The following is a 14,189-nucleotide window of genomic DNA, read 5'->3' as shown; positions in this document are numbered from 1 at the left end:
TCAATTAAAGTATCTTGATCCTCGCACAAAAGAATGCGAGACAGAAGTTCAAAAGATAATGCATATACAAGAACTTGCAAATCAATTGCCTGATGCATTTACAGATACAAAAACGGTGACAAAATCATATATACCAGCAGTAAATACTCCAGCTCGAATTGAAATTCCAAAAGCTGGCAATAACGTCACTCATGAATCTTTGCCACGTCAGAAACGTGGAAGACCAATTGGTTCAAAGGATAAAAATCCTCGAAAAAGAAAATCAGCTGATAATGAAGTAAAAGAAAGTGTTCAAGAAGAACCACAAATCAGTACTCCTACTGCAGAGGAGATTGATGATGTCAATATAGAAATTGCAATCAATTATGCATATTCAAAAATATTATGGAACCGAAATGAAATGAAAAATCTTGATGAGAAATTTTCATTTAATGTTGCATATGACATCGTGAATAATGATGATGATCCAGAACCAACATCTATGGTTGAATGTCAAAATAGACATGATTGGGCTCAATGGAAAGAAGCAATACGAGCTGAATTAGAATCACTTAATAAAAGAAAAGTTTTCGGATCCATCATTCTCACTCCTAAAGATGTGAAACCTGTAGGATACAGATGGATTTTTGTCCGAAAAAGAAATGAGAAAAATGAAGTTACAAGGTATAAAGCTAGACTTGTAGCTCAAGGTTTTTCTCAAAGACCGGGAATTGATTATGAAGAAACTTATTCCCCTGTTATGGATGCAATTACTTTTAGGTACTTAATCAGCCTGGCAGTTTCTAAAAATTTAGAAATGCATCTCATGGATGTTGTGACTGCTTACCTATATGGATCACTTGATAGTGATATATATATGAAGATACCTGAAGGATTTAAGGTACCAGAAGCATCAAATGCAAAACCCAAAGAAATGTATTCGATTAAATTACAAAGATCTTTATATGGGTTAAAACAATCGGGACGTATGTGGTATAACCGATTAAGTGATTACTTGATAAGCAAAGGGTATACAAATAACCTTACTTGCCCTTGTGTTTTCATTAAGAAAACAACATCCGGATATGTGATCATAGCTGTTTATGTTGATGATCTTAACATCATAGGTACAAATAAAGAGATCTATGAAGCCATTCAACTTCTAAAGAAAGAATTTGAAATGAAAGATCTCGGAAAAACCAAGTATTGCCTTGGTTTACAAATTGAGCATATGCCTAATGGTTTACTTGTACATCAAACAACATATACTGAAAAGATTTTGAAACGTTTCAATATGGACAAGGCAAAACCATTAAGTACTCCTATGGTTGTTAGATCACTCAATGTTGAAACTGATCCATTTCGTCCATGCGAAGATCATGAAGATATTCTTGGACCAGAAGTACCATATCTTAGTGCAATTGGAGCTCTTATGTATCTTACAAATTGTACAAGACCTGACATTTCTTTTGCAGTTAATTTGTTGGCAAGGTTCAGCTCTGCTCCTACCAAAAGACACTGGAATGGGATCAAACACATATTTCGATACCTTCGAGGAACTACTGATTTAGGATTATTTTATTCTAACGAATCAAAACAAGATTTGGTTGGTTATGCTGATGCAGGTTATTTATCTGATCCACATAAAGCTAAATCTCAAACTGGATATGTATTCCTAAATGGAGGTACTGCAATATCATGGCGTTCTCAAAAACAAACACTTGTTGCTACATCATCAAATCATGCCGAAGTGATTGCATTACATGAAGATACTCGGGAATGTTTTTGGTTGAGATCAATGACACAAATCATTACTGATTCTTGTGGACTAGAACGCGATAAAAGTCCAACAATTATCTATGAAGATAATGCAGCTTGCATAGCACAGATGAAAGAAGGGTATATCAAAAGTGACCGAACCAAACACATACCTCCTAGATTCTTCTCATACACTCAAAATCTCATTAAGGACAACGAGATTGAAATGAGATATGTTCAATCCAGCAAAAACTCTGCTGATCTTTTCACGAAAGCACTTCCAACTGCTATTTTCAGAACACACGTTCATAACATTGGCATGAGACATGTTCAAAAGATGTAACAACCGAAGCGATGTCTACTTGAGGGGGAGTCAACTCCATGCTGCACTCTTTTTCCCTTAGCTAAAGTTTTTCCCACTGAATTTTCTTTAGCAAGGTTTTTAACGAGGCATTAACTTACAGTTGATCTTCAACAAACAAAATTGCTATCCAAGGGGGAGTGTTATAATATATAAATATATATATATAAATGGATAGTCAATTATTGATACACAAAAGTAATATTATTGTATTACCTAAACTTGTGATATTTTTGCTATAAATAGCCATGAATGCAAGCATTAAACTTGCACCATTTCTCACACTTACAAAGTGTTTATTTCTTTCTCTCCATTATCATCTTTGTTCTTATACTTCATTATTAGTATTCTTAATTAGAATCAAATCACTAAAGGTAGTTATAAGACTACTGAATTATAACATCAAGAATCAAACCACTAAAGGTAGTTATAAGCCTACTGAATTATAACAAAATAAAAATTTATAATTGTAATTGTAATTATAAATTATATACGGAGTAGTAAATAAATTTACAGAAATAAATAACCAAAATTACCGGTAGATTAAAAGTATTACACCAATCACTTTCCCTCTCTATCTTCTCCACAATCCCCAATAAAACCCTCACTCTACTCTCCCACCGCCGCACGGCGTAGCACGGTAGCAACACCAAACCTTCCATCGCATTTCTCTATCCTTTAACAATGACGTCAGCCACCGCGGCTAGTTCAGATGTCACCGACGGGCCAGTTCTCACTCTTATCAACAAACGCATTCGTAACCTAAAAAAAAAACTCAATCGAATTGGCCAACTCGAAGAATCCATCGCTCAAGGTAAATCCGTCATCAAAAACAAAGAACAACAGGATCTCCTCGCATCGAAACCTTCAATCCTCGCCGCCGTCGACGAACTCGAGAAGTTCCGGCAACCGTTATCTTTCGCCGTTGATGAAGAGATCAATCTCGCTTTAAATACAACTCTAGCTAAGCAGGAAAGCAATGAAAACGTAGTTGACGGTGAGAACGGAAGTAAAAGTAAAACCCTAGGTAATGTGGAAAATGAAACGGCAACGTTTAAGGTTGAGGTTGTGGATGATCTGTTGAGTTTGCTTTATTTCGGGAGTATGTTTGATGTGAAATCACAAAACGATTTTAATTCGATTATGCTGACTAGGACTCATGAGCGAAATTGTTGTTTAACTTATGATTATGTGACCGATGACGATGCTGCTGTGATGTTAGGCGAGACTGATTTGGATTTAATATCATCTATGAGTTCTTTGTTGATTTCAAGACCCGCTGATTCGAGTCTTTCACATCAGAATGCATTGCGGAGATGTATCGAACACGCTAAGCTTTGGATTGAGAAGGCTGAACTGCCAATCAGTTCAAACTCGAATGTTACTTGTATGTTTAAAAATCTTTGTTTAACTGATTAATTCTGTATATGTGAGATTTGTGAACGAGTTTATGATATAGTGGCTCTTGGACATTTGCAGATGCTGCTCTGAGAGAGAAGTTGGCGAAGATTATGGGATCGGATTATTTGAAAATAACACCCGAGATGAAAGCAACGGCTGATGTGGCTGCTGAAGCGGCTGGAAATTATGCATTCCATGCGCTAATGGAAAATACAGTTGCTCAACATGAGCAAAAGGTATAATCAGCTTGTTTATTTATATTAATTGAGTGAACTGTGTGTGTGTGTGTGTGTGTGTGTGTGTAAATGTGGTTGCTTTATGGTTTATTCTATTACGTAGTATTGCCTTAATTCATTTGGTTACTTAACACCACATTAGTATATAGACTTGGAGAATTCTAGATTATATGGGATTATCGTTGGTCTGATTATTAGTTGCCTTGAGAGGTGACTGTGTTTAAGTTTTTCAAAATGTTGCGAATTTACTTTGAGCTCTATCTTTTAGTTGTCATGTACGGATGTTTTTGGTTTAAATGTCATCATGGATAGTTGATGATATCTTATGCTTCTGTTTCTGCACATTTTGCCACATTTTGCCACATTTCGCCACATTTCATGTTTTATTTTTTGATGTAAAAGTTGATATACTGTTTGCTTATGGATGATTAGATGAGATTTTAGCCTTTTCTAGTCTTCACTGAAAATGTTACTCTTATAGAAATCTTAGTGTCATTAGTTGCTTCTTAACCGATGTATGCACATTATGCTGCTTCAATATAATTAGGACTAATAGTGTCAAACAATGTTTTAGCAGTGTTGTTTTTGCTATAAAGTTTATATTTTGTTTGCTTTAAGATAATTAAATGAGATTTTTGTTTTCACCACTGTGCACTGAAGATTTGTTCTTTTATAGAAACCTTAGTGTATCTAGTGGCTTCTGAATCCCTATGTGCACTATATAAATATGATGCTTCATCATATTTATGAGTTTATGACTATTAGTTTCAAACAATAGCGTTGTGTTAGGATATTGCTTTTGATTATAGGTGTTCTAAATATCTTGATATTTCTTTACATAAAAAAACCTCCTAGTATTATTATATGTTGGCAACAGATCCTTGAAAACAAGAAACCAATACAAGTTTTGGGCTGTTATTGATCTGGAGGATTTTATTAGTTTTGGAACTTTTAGAAAGCAAACTCCGAGTTTTACTAATATGCTGCTAATAACTACAACTTGGGTTCAAATTTTTTCAAATAAAACCGAAGAATTTGTGTAGGTATTTCGTATTCGAAAATTATTTAACTTTGTTGAGGATGGTAGGTCAATTAGCAATTTGAAGAACATGGCATCTGAGAGTGAGTAGTAGGCCACATCCTGATTCCTTTTATTTATTCCTGTGTTGTATAATGATTTAGCGCATAATATTTTGTTGTTTATTTGGAAAGAAAACAAAAGGCATGAAAATGTTTCTTTTATGTAAAAATAATGTACATTTTTAAAGCTGTGCATGTATTATTAATTTTTTTTACTATCATACATTTTTTTAGAAAACACTATCAGTGAAAATGTCAAAGGGAGTCATACGATATATGATGACGATGCTTCATCAAAATCTTTTTAAATGACTTGAGAATTCAGATCAGTTAGATTTTGATTGTTTATATACTCTTTAGTCCTGTATAGGATATGTCTATTTTGTTGATGGTTATACCTTGTTTGTTGAAAAATATAAGTATTTATGACATTTAATATCAATGTGAATGAAAGTTTCTGTTTGTCATTTTTTATGTTGGATGTTATTGTTCAGGACCTGGTGACTCATTTGCCGATCTTTAACTGATTTGTGGACATTTTTTTTTTATAATTTGAGAAACTTTAGAGTGAGAATGTAACTGATTAATCCACTGAGGTTTTGTGCGAGTGAACCAAACCTATGGAGTTGAAATACCCAATCTTTAAGATCAACTGTTAAAACAAAATAAATTGTTTAGAAGAAACCGTGTTTGTTATGAGAGTAACAAGATTATCTTACAAATAACAAACACAAAATGGAAATATTAAGCGATCTAAATGAGTGCGATTTTGAGTTTTCGTTGGTTTTGGATTTAAAGATCAGCATATTTGTTTTTTTTAAAACCAATCTGGCTCTTTTTAGTTATTCACCGAAATTTATAGTAAGTTTCTAACCCGTAATCATTCTGCAGGAAGATGATGTTTCAGTTTTTCAAATAAATGAGAAGTCTGGAGACCAATCTATTCCGATTGAAGATCATCGCAAGGTGCCTGCTTGTTTCAGTTAAAATCTTTTAGTTATAAGGTTTATTTGGGCCTCTTTATATAAAACATGTCAATTTGGGTTTATGGTCATTGTTGTTAAAATCTGATTAATTCCCGGTTAATCCCTTTTTAGAAGCATATTGGTTATAATTTCTAAAATCTCTCTAATTAATCAATCAATGCTAGTCAATGGGTCAAAATCTGATTTAGTTGGTCATAATTGGATTTAGACTGTCAAAGTTGGTCAAAGTTCCAATTTGAATTTGAATAAAAAATCTTTGACTCAATTTTTTAATGTATATTGATTGATGATGGTAGCATTCATTTCAGCAGCAAGAGGCAGATGCTGAAAACTCCAAAGAATTTTTAGCTCAGACGGAGCCAACGGAAACAAATGCAGGTGGTGCAGAGTACAAGGAACAATATGTACCTAGGCGATCTTATCAGAACCAAAAAGGTGGTGGCCGTAATGGCAGCAGTGGTGGTGGTCGCAGAGGTTACGGAAATGGACGTGGGGGTCGAAGTGGCGGAAGAGGTGGACCCTACCAAAATGGACGAAACCAATACAACGAGCAGCCAGGAAATTATTACCCTAGGAACCACCATAGTGGTAGAGGCGGACGAGGTGACAGGGGTAATAATGGTGTAAGCTACGCCGCTTCTGGTGTTGAAGCTGCAGCAGAGTCTTGACCCTTGACGGTTTCTTAGGTTTGCTTTATAGTCTTGTTTTTTTTTTTTTTGGTTATTAATCTTGTTTTGGGTAAATGGTGAAACCTTGATCTATCTTCTTACTTGAAACATGGACTGAGTTTGTGTCTCTTATGATGCCATTGAGGAGTCCTCTTTCTTCAAATTATAATTTACTTATGGATTGCAATTTGTTTGGAAGAATCTGATGTCCCTGGTCTCATAAATATCATAAACATAAATAATAGTCTATAATAGAGGACAACCCTGCGAAGAATTTGATACTTTCGGGTCCCCAATGGGGAATCAGGCTTTTTCAATGAGCATTGGACGTGTTCTCTCTTTTACATATATAATTATCAACTTAAAACATGTTTAAATCATGTGATCTGCAAAGTGATGTTTTTATACGATAATTCTTATTACTATCATTTATGTGAAATTCGTTTTCTTATTGAACTGAAACCAAATTACAGTTGGGTTTTCCAAATGTCGTCAATTTATTTGCCGATTTTAAATTTTCTGACCTGCCGTTTTTACTAGCATCCTCTGTTTTGTGGTGCTTACTAGCTATTGCAAGTCAAATGCTGTAATTTTTGTGAGTTAGTCCACTAGTGTTTACACAACTTGAATATGGAGAATCTTTGGGAGATAGACGTTACAATCTAAGAACCAATGGTATCGATGGCCGATCCTGTGGAACTGGCCATTTTAGAAAACAAAAAATGAAACTTGGTCTCCGTACCTTTCGTGGATTGATTCTTTAGAAGTGTTGCGTTATTCGTTTCATATTCTTTTGTCAGCTGTACGAGTTTAACAAGGTTTAAATGTCAGATTCAAGCTGTTGCTTTTTGTAATTTCCATTTCCATAGGCATGATTCAATATGTTTAAAACAGAAAAACATGTGCTTTTGACCAACCTTCTCTTACAGGTGAGGGATGAATATGAATCTAAACCAAGAACTATAAACTAATCACTTTTGCTTTCGTGTGTTCTAATTTGGGTTTTTAGCTCTAAGTATAACCTAATAAACCAAACTCGAGGGCAAACAAACTTCATCTTTCCATATTGATCAGAACTATATAAGCCTTTACTTCCTAACTAAATCGTTATATTCATCTAAATGCACTGGTTTAAACTAAAAATAATAAATTGACATTGCAAGCATGATTACATATTGGGTGTTCGGGTGGGTTACGTTGCAAGCATGATTACATATTGGGTGTTCGGGTGTGTTTATTCTGATTGCTTATATTCTTATTTGAGCACACTAAGCTCAAGTTTTTATGTTTTGATAAGATTATTTGTTGAGCTTATGGTTTTTATAAGCTAAGCTTAAAATAAGTTATAGCTTGTCTTAGTTCATTGCTTATTTGTAATTTGTAACAAGCTTCAAACGTTAATAAAGTGTCATGTGAACATAGGTTGCAGGTTCAAGTCTACTAACATAACACGAGTCTTAGTGTCTTACTAATTCGTAGATGTAACACCAGCTACAAGTCCGAATGCTAATTTATCATATGATTATCATTCGTTTTGCTTTTAGCATCATACGTACAAACAAAATTGTTGATATACTCGCACCAAAAACAGATTAAAACCTTTATGCTTTTTATTACTTTTACTAATTAAACATACGGTTCAAATTCATGGACGGAAAAGAGAATCCTATACCATGTTTGGCATCAAAAAATAGTTTTCCCACTTCTGCAACTATAGTTTCAATTTGTATATATATACATGTAGAATGCATATATAAATGTATATATAAAGAACCTTGTAAAATTCGAGGCTGATACACAAGAAATAAGAAGACGATGGGAGGCCAGGTTTCAGCACAACAAAGATCAGAGCATGGTAAAGTAAACTCAGTTCATTCGTTGGACCAATGGCAAAAACAGTTTCAGAGCTCAAAATCATCAAACAAACTGGTATGCCGATATCAAACCAGCGTGATTCAATTCGTATTAATCAGCATCTAAATTTCAAAATGTTTTTACTTTAACATCCTAATGATTTGGAACTTGCAGATGGTAATTGATTTCTCGGCAGATTGGTGTGGACCTTGCAAACTTATTGAACCAGCGGTTCACGACTTAGCCATTGAGTTTTCAGACGTTGAGTTTATCAAGATTGATGTCGATGAGTTACCCGTAAGTTCTTCTACATCTTCTATAACATAATAATTGTAATAAGAACATCAATTTGGGTTCAATTTTTGAATGGGTTGTTTATAACAGGATGTGGCTAACAATTATGATGTACAAGCAATGCCAACATTTGTATTGGTCAAGAGTGGGAAAGAACTTGAAAGGACTGTTGGTGTCAAGAAAGATCAACTTCATACGATGATAGAGAAACACAGCCTCTAAATATCGACCTCATTTATAGCCCGAATGAGGCTTACCATATAAAAGATGATTGCGGTTTTATAAAATGAAATTTCTATGCTTGAATAAGTTTGTGTAGTGAGTCTGCTTGTTATGTCATGAGATATTGTATTGTATACATTTTGTGAGTTCCTAACTATAAGGTACTCAAATTTCAAATATACAACAAACGTCAAATGTTTGTGATATGATAATTGGTTATATACCTCAAAAAAGATGTATATTGCTAACCAAAAACACTAGGATCAACATCGTTAAAAACTAAACATTTGCATACTGCATAAAAGAAGAATGACAATTTAGTAGACAATATAATAACTAAGTACACAAATAAGCGTGATAGATTAAAAACAAATAAAGGTGATAGATTAAAAACACAAACGTTTTCAATCCCACACATACAAATAAACACGAACATAGCCTCGCCACTTAACGATATACAGATTTATCGAACGTGAGAATAGAGATTATTAATTAGTTAGCTAATAAAATTAGGCAGGCAACAAGACTTCAAAGTATAACTACTATGCACAATTTGCTCACTCAAAATACCAAGTTACCCATTGTATGTACATTTAATTTTAGCTTCTTCCATTGTCAACAGTTAGAAGTACTCGCGGCTTGTTGAAAACGATAAATTAGTCATCAACTCTGCTTCCTCCACCCAGAACTCGTTTAAGATCCGATTTTTGTTCACCAGTTAACCTTGACGGAAATTTGATATCAATCTTGATCCTTAAGTTACCTTTCTTCCCTGGTTCTTTTGAAATCGGCATTCCTTCATTCTGAATCACCTCCTCATGGCCTGGTTTGATCACCTCGGTTAATGGGATAACGAGATTTCTACCATCTAAAGTTGTCACCTTGATCGTTCTTCCAGTAAGAGCATCCAAAAGGGTGATTCTTTTGGTGAAAACCAAATCGTTACCATCTCGTTTGAAGGTGTCGTGAGGCTTCTCGTCTACCACAAATATAAGATCCCCAGGGGCTGCACCCGGTTCTTGATTTCCTTTTTCTGGGAATGTGATTTTTGTTCCCTTTTTCCAGCCCGGTTTAATGTGGATTGGTAATATCTCTTCAAGAGTCCCTGGTTTGCTGCAATTGCAAATCATTCATCATCAACCCAAACACATAAACATAAGCTTATACAAAGTAACACAATACGTTAATTAGCCAGATCAATAATTTAAGCCCAAAAAGGAGTATGTAATATTAAATTTTTGAAACACTTTCATTCATGTCTTCTTAATCTACACAATCCCTCTAAGTTATATTTTAAAAGTTGATCTTTCAACAATCTTAAGAATCTTTTTCTAGCTCAGCTTAGGATTATACCCCTAATACTTCCAAATACCACTTCTTTTCTTAATCAAAATCTTCTATTTTCTAAGTTTTTGAAAAGTGAATTTCAGTAATTCAGACATATATCAACCAAAAAACACAATAACTGATATTGAAATTCATAATTGATATTTCTTCTCAATAAAAGATAACTTTAACAATATAAAATTCAATAGAATATATGTGCTCCCATCATTTTCAGATACACATATTGAATTCAAATTCAAATATACATTGTACAAAAATAGTAGCACATACATCCGATTTTTAATCCAGATTTCTTATTTAAATTATTTAACTTTAAGTTAATAGTATATTTTTATAATTATAATTAACTAATACAAAACATACATACCCTGAATCATCGAGCACAATTCTTGAAATCTGCATTTTACGTTTAGAACCTTTATAAAGTTCCTCCAAACTACAACTTAATTTATTCTCCACCGTTTCCGCTTTCCGTACACCATTCTTCACACCTGAATTATTAAAATTATTATTCCCCTTCCTCCTTCCACCGCCGCCGGCGTCGACACCTCCGGAGACGGCGGCATCAGATCCGTAAAAAAACTCGGCAAAAATCTCATCAGCATCACGCGGATCAAACCTAAACCTAGAATTGGACTTAATAGCAGTAGGTGATAATTCATCATCATCAAATTGACCTGATTTTAATCCTTCTTCTCCGTACAAATTATAGATCTGACGTTTTTTTGGATCGCTGAGAACATAATAAGCTTCTGAGATCTGTTTGAATTTCGATTCAGCAATTTTATTACTGGATGATGATGATGAAGTAATGTTTTTATCAGGATGCCATTTCATTGCTAATTTCTTATATGCTTTCTTCAATTCACCATCACTTACTGTGCGATTTACTTTCAAAATGTTGTAGTAATCAACGCCCATTGTAATTGGAATTGAATTGAAACTTGACCTAGGGATGTGAAAAATTGGGGGAATGTATGTATATATTTGTAACGTGTTTGATGAAGTGGCTTGTGATAAGTCTATTTTTATTTTTCCTTATTTTTAATTGAAATGAAATTGTTTAATTTTAGTTTGAATTTTTAATTTTTAATTTTAATTTTAATTTGAATAATATAATATGTGTGGATGGTATATGTATAGGTGGCAACGATTTGACGGAAATATCACGGCTTGTCGGCCGGTCGTTAACTATTTAACAGTATTCTTGACGGTGACCAGCGGCTATGTTAGAGTTACATGCAACTGCCCGTAGTTATATAAGTACTCCTTTCATCCCGGTTTAATAATAATCGCGTTTTTTAAATATCTCAACACTAATACAAGTATTTTTGTAAATAGACTATGTAAACAGAAAATATGCAAAAGAAATAAAATTGAAAAACGAATAAAAATACAATCACCACTCAAGTGGTATTGGGTACTGTTGTTGTTGTTGTTGTGAATAAAAATACAATGTAATGATAATAACTAGGTTTCGAACCCTCGCTTCGCGTCGGGGGTTCGGTTTTCAATGTATTTTATTGCGTTTAGTTTGTAAAATTATTTCGTAGCTAACGATGATGTCGTTGTAGCTAACGATTATTTCGTAACTTTCTGTTAAAAAATCCGTTAAGTCATGCAATGTGCCTTGCATGTGATGGTAAATTCGTCTTTTACTCTTTTCTTCACTAAAATCGAGGGACCACCGGTGCAAAAATTCCTATAATTTATATATTTTAAATATAACGGATTGAACTACAGTAGATATAATTATATCATATGATATAATTCTATTTCATTATCTGATCTCAATCTTAACATCTGTTATCATTAAACAGAAAATAAAAAATATTACAAAAGCAGATTACAATATTCAATAGTCAGTTATATGCTACAGTACTCGATCCTATTTCATCTTCATGAGCTCAATATTGAAAATCAACATCTAATGTGTTTCATCACAAATTGAAGTTATAAATTCAATCCTTATCATCATACGAACGTTTGAAGATCATTACTTCAGAGAAACATCAACAGATTTGTCATCGATTGATTCACGTTCTTCGTTTGTCTTCGTCATGAACCGTTTTGGTCTCCGGTTGAATTTTAAATCATTTAGCAACAAGTAAAAGTGCCATTAGATTAGGATTCAAATCGTCAATCTCTATGCTGAATTTTAGGCTATAACTCGAAGAATCAAACTCGAATTTTATAGTCAATCTTCAAATTCAAAAAGTCAACCTCAAGATCATCGAATCAATTGGAACGAATCAGCGAGTTGTAGATGTTATATGCAATTTTAAAGCAATCTATGACTGAACACCGACCCGAATACCTCACCCTAACGCGATCAAACACCGACCCGAAATGATTGTGTGAATAATTATTGGGATTGGGGTTAGGGTTTGAAGCCCAATTGAAAAAGAAGAGGGCATGGTAAGGGTTTTGCTGGGTTTTTAAAACTCGAATTATAAAAAGAGGGCTTAAGTGATGCAAAAATTGGTTAAGGATTGTAGGGTTTGGATTAAGAGAGTGATTTAGGTGTTTAACGTTTAGAGTTTGAAGAAGAGAGGTTAATGAAGAGATTGTTGAATGGACTTAGGATGGGATTTCTGATAATGATCTTCGTAATTTGGGAGATGCCATTTTCGCTTTGAGATGAAACTTCGAAACATAAATCATACTCGTATATGTTATGATAAATCACACGTCAACTTTCCACAAAAATTTTGGAAAAAAAAAAAAAAAAACTTTCCACAATTTGCATTGGTGGTCCCTCGATTTTAGTGAAGAAAAGAGTAAAAGACGAATTTACCCTCACATGCAAGGCACATGGCATGACTTAACGGATTTTTTAACAGAAAGTTGACGGAGGGATGCGTAATCAAAAAGGTGATAATAGAGGGACGCTGAAAGTCAAAAAAAAAACTTGAGGGACGCTGTTAGCTTTTTGAGGTAAAATGGAGGGGCCAACGGCACAATTATTTCTTTTTTAAATATCTCAAAACTAATAGTAGGATTTTTGTAAATAGACTATGTAAACAGAAAATATGCAAAAGAAATAAAATTGAAAAACGAATAAAAATACAATGTAATGATAATAACTAGGTTTCGAACCCTCGCTTCGTATCGGGGGTTCGATTTTCAATGTATTTTATTGCGTTTAGTTTGTAAAATTATTTCGTAGCTAACGATGATGTCGTTGAAGCGCAACTCGAGTCGAACTAAAAAGTATAGCTCGTGAAAGATTTAAATGTTATGTTAAATTAACAATATATGCACATCTCCTCGTTTCGCTATGAAATTGTCGACTTTTAAAAATTTAACGCAAAATCAACGTGTATGAAAAGTACCCCAAATATTTAGCTTTTTCTTTCTTTCAAAAAGCGTCCGTTTTGCATATAGTTAGTGACATTGTGTTCCTAAAATTATTTCGAGTTTAACGATGTTGTCGGAAAAATCTAACTCGTTGCGAGCGAGAATATATGACTCGTTGAAGATTTGGGGAAGTTTGTTTAAGATTTTTTTATGAAAATAGACATTTGACACTTTACCTCCTTGTTTGGGGAGTCGATTTGAATTTTTGAAAAAAGTCTAGGGGTCTTTGTTGGTGAAATGAAATTTAAATATTAAAAAAGAGGTGAAAATCGAAAATACCTCTGAGTACTATTCACTTCCACTATGTCATTTAGATATATAGATATAATGTTTTAAAAATGTGTATTATTTCTTTGGGAACTATTAAGTGTCCGGTCCAGTTTATTTTTCAGCCAATCACAAATAATTGAAGTGTGTCAAAATGAAATCTTATTTTCTAAACAGTGTATAATATAAAATTAACAAATATATTAAAATTAATAATTATACTTAAGTGTCTAATTATATGTACTCACTTTGAAATCTTATTTTCGAAACTCCACTAGTTTTATTTTCACTAATATAATACATTCTCTTATTATATTTTTTTTCATTGAGTAAAAATATGAAGTAAACAACTAAACACCTAAAAGTGAGACAATCA

The 14,189-nt window shown here is 33.5% G+C and overlaps 3 protein-coding genes across 3 annotated transcripts; 2 read left to right on the top strand and 1 right to left on the bottom strand.

Annotated features, from left to right (window-relative positions):
• Positions 1–2,696: 2,696 nt before the first annotated feature.
• On the top strand, positions 2,697–6,469 carry LOC139864742 (uncharacterized). Its single transcript, XM_071853313.1, has 4 exons — positions 2,697–3,485; positions 3,578–3,735; positions 5,707–5,781; positions 6,110–6,469. The coding sequence occupies exons 1-4, from the start codon at positions 2,783–2,785 to the stop codon at positions 6,467–6,469; spliced, it is 1,296 nt and encodes a 431-aa protein (XP_071709414.1). The 5' UTR covers positions 2,697–2,782.
• A 1,726-nt stretch (positions 6,470–8,195) lies between these two features.
• Positions 8,196–9,050, top strand: LOC139862686 (thioredoxin H2-like). Its single transcript, XM_071851309.1, has 3 exons — positions 8,196–8,398; positions 8,498–8,620; positions 8,708–9,050. The coding sequence occupies exons 1-3, from the start codon at positions 8,285–8,287 to the stop codon at positions 8,837–8,839; spliced, it is 369 nt and encodes a 122-aa protein (XP_071707410.1). The 5' UTR covers positions 8,196–8,284; the 3' UTR covers positions 8,840–9,050.
• A 126-nt stretch (positions 9,051–9,176) lies between these two features.
• LOC139862685 (uncharacterized) lies at positions 9,177–11,194 on the bottom strand. The gene is made up of 2 exons (XM_071851308.1): positions 10,554–11,194; positions 9,177–9,952 (listed from the first exon to the last, which is right to left on the bottom strand). The coding sequence occupies exons 1-2, from the start codon at positions 11,105–11,107 to the stop codon at positions 9,496–9,498; spliced, it is 1,011 nt and encodes a 336-aa protein (XP_071707409.1). The 5' UTR covers positions 11,108–11,194; the 3' UTR covers positions 9,177–9,495.
• Positions 11,195–14,189: the final 2,995 nt, after the last annotated feature.

Source organism: Rutidosis leptorrhynchoides, chromosome 8, assembly GCF_046630445.1.
Source record: "Rutidosis leptorrhynchoides isolate AG116_Rl617_1_P2 chromosome 8, CSIRO_AGI_Rlap_v1, whole genome shotgun sequence".
Lineage (NCBI taxonomy): Eukaryota > Viridiplantae > Streptophyta > Magnoliopsida > Asterales > Asteraceae > Rutidosis > Rutidosis leptorrhynchoides.
This window is presented reverse-complemented; position numbering and strand designations above follow the sequence as displayed.

Bases quoted from the DNA above. Each gene is read 5' to 3' on its own strand.
- LOC139864742 (XM_071853313.1), top strand. From the start codon at position 2,783: ATGACGTCAGCCACCGCGGCTAGTTCAGATGTCACCGACGGGCCAGTT. The intron at 3,736-5,706 runs GTATAATCAGCT...ATCATTCTGCAG, and splicing joins TTGCTCAACATGAGCAAAAG to GAAGATGATGTTTCAGTTTT. The intron at 5,782-6,109 runs GTGCCTGCTTGT...CATTCATTTCAG, and splicing joins CGATTGAAGATCATCGCAAG to CAGCAAGAGGCAGATGCTGA.
- LOC139862685 (XM_071851308.1), bottom strand. From the start codon at position 11,107: ATGGGCGTTGATTACTACAACATTTTGAAAGTAAATCGCACAGTAAGT. The intron at 9,953-10,553 runs GTATGTATGTTT...TTGCAATTGCAG, and splicing joins ATTGTGCTCGATGATTCAGG to CAAACCAGGGACTCTTGAAG.
- LOC139862686 (XM_071851309.1), top strand. From the start codon at position 8,285: ATGGGAGGCCAGGTTTCAGCACAACAAAGATCAGAGCATGGTAAAGTA. The intron at 8,399-8,497 runs GTATGCCGATAT...TGGAACTTGCAG, and splicing joins CAAAATCATCAAACAAACTG to ATGGTAATTGATTTCTCGGC. The intron at 8,621-8,707 runs GTAAGTTCTTCT...TGTTTATAACAG, and splicing joins TTGATGTCGATGAGTTACCC to GATGTGGCTAACAATTATGA.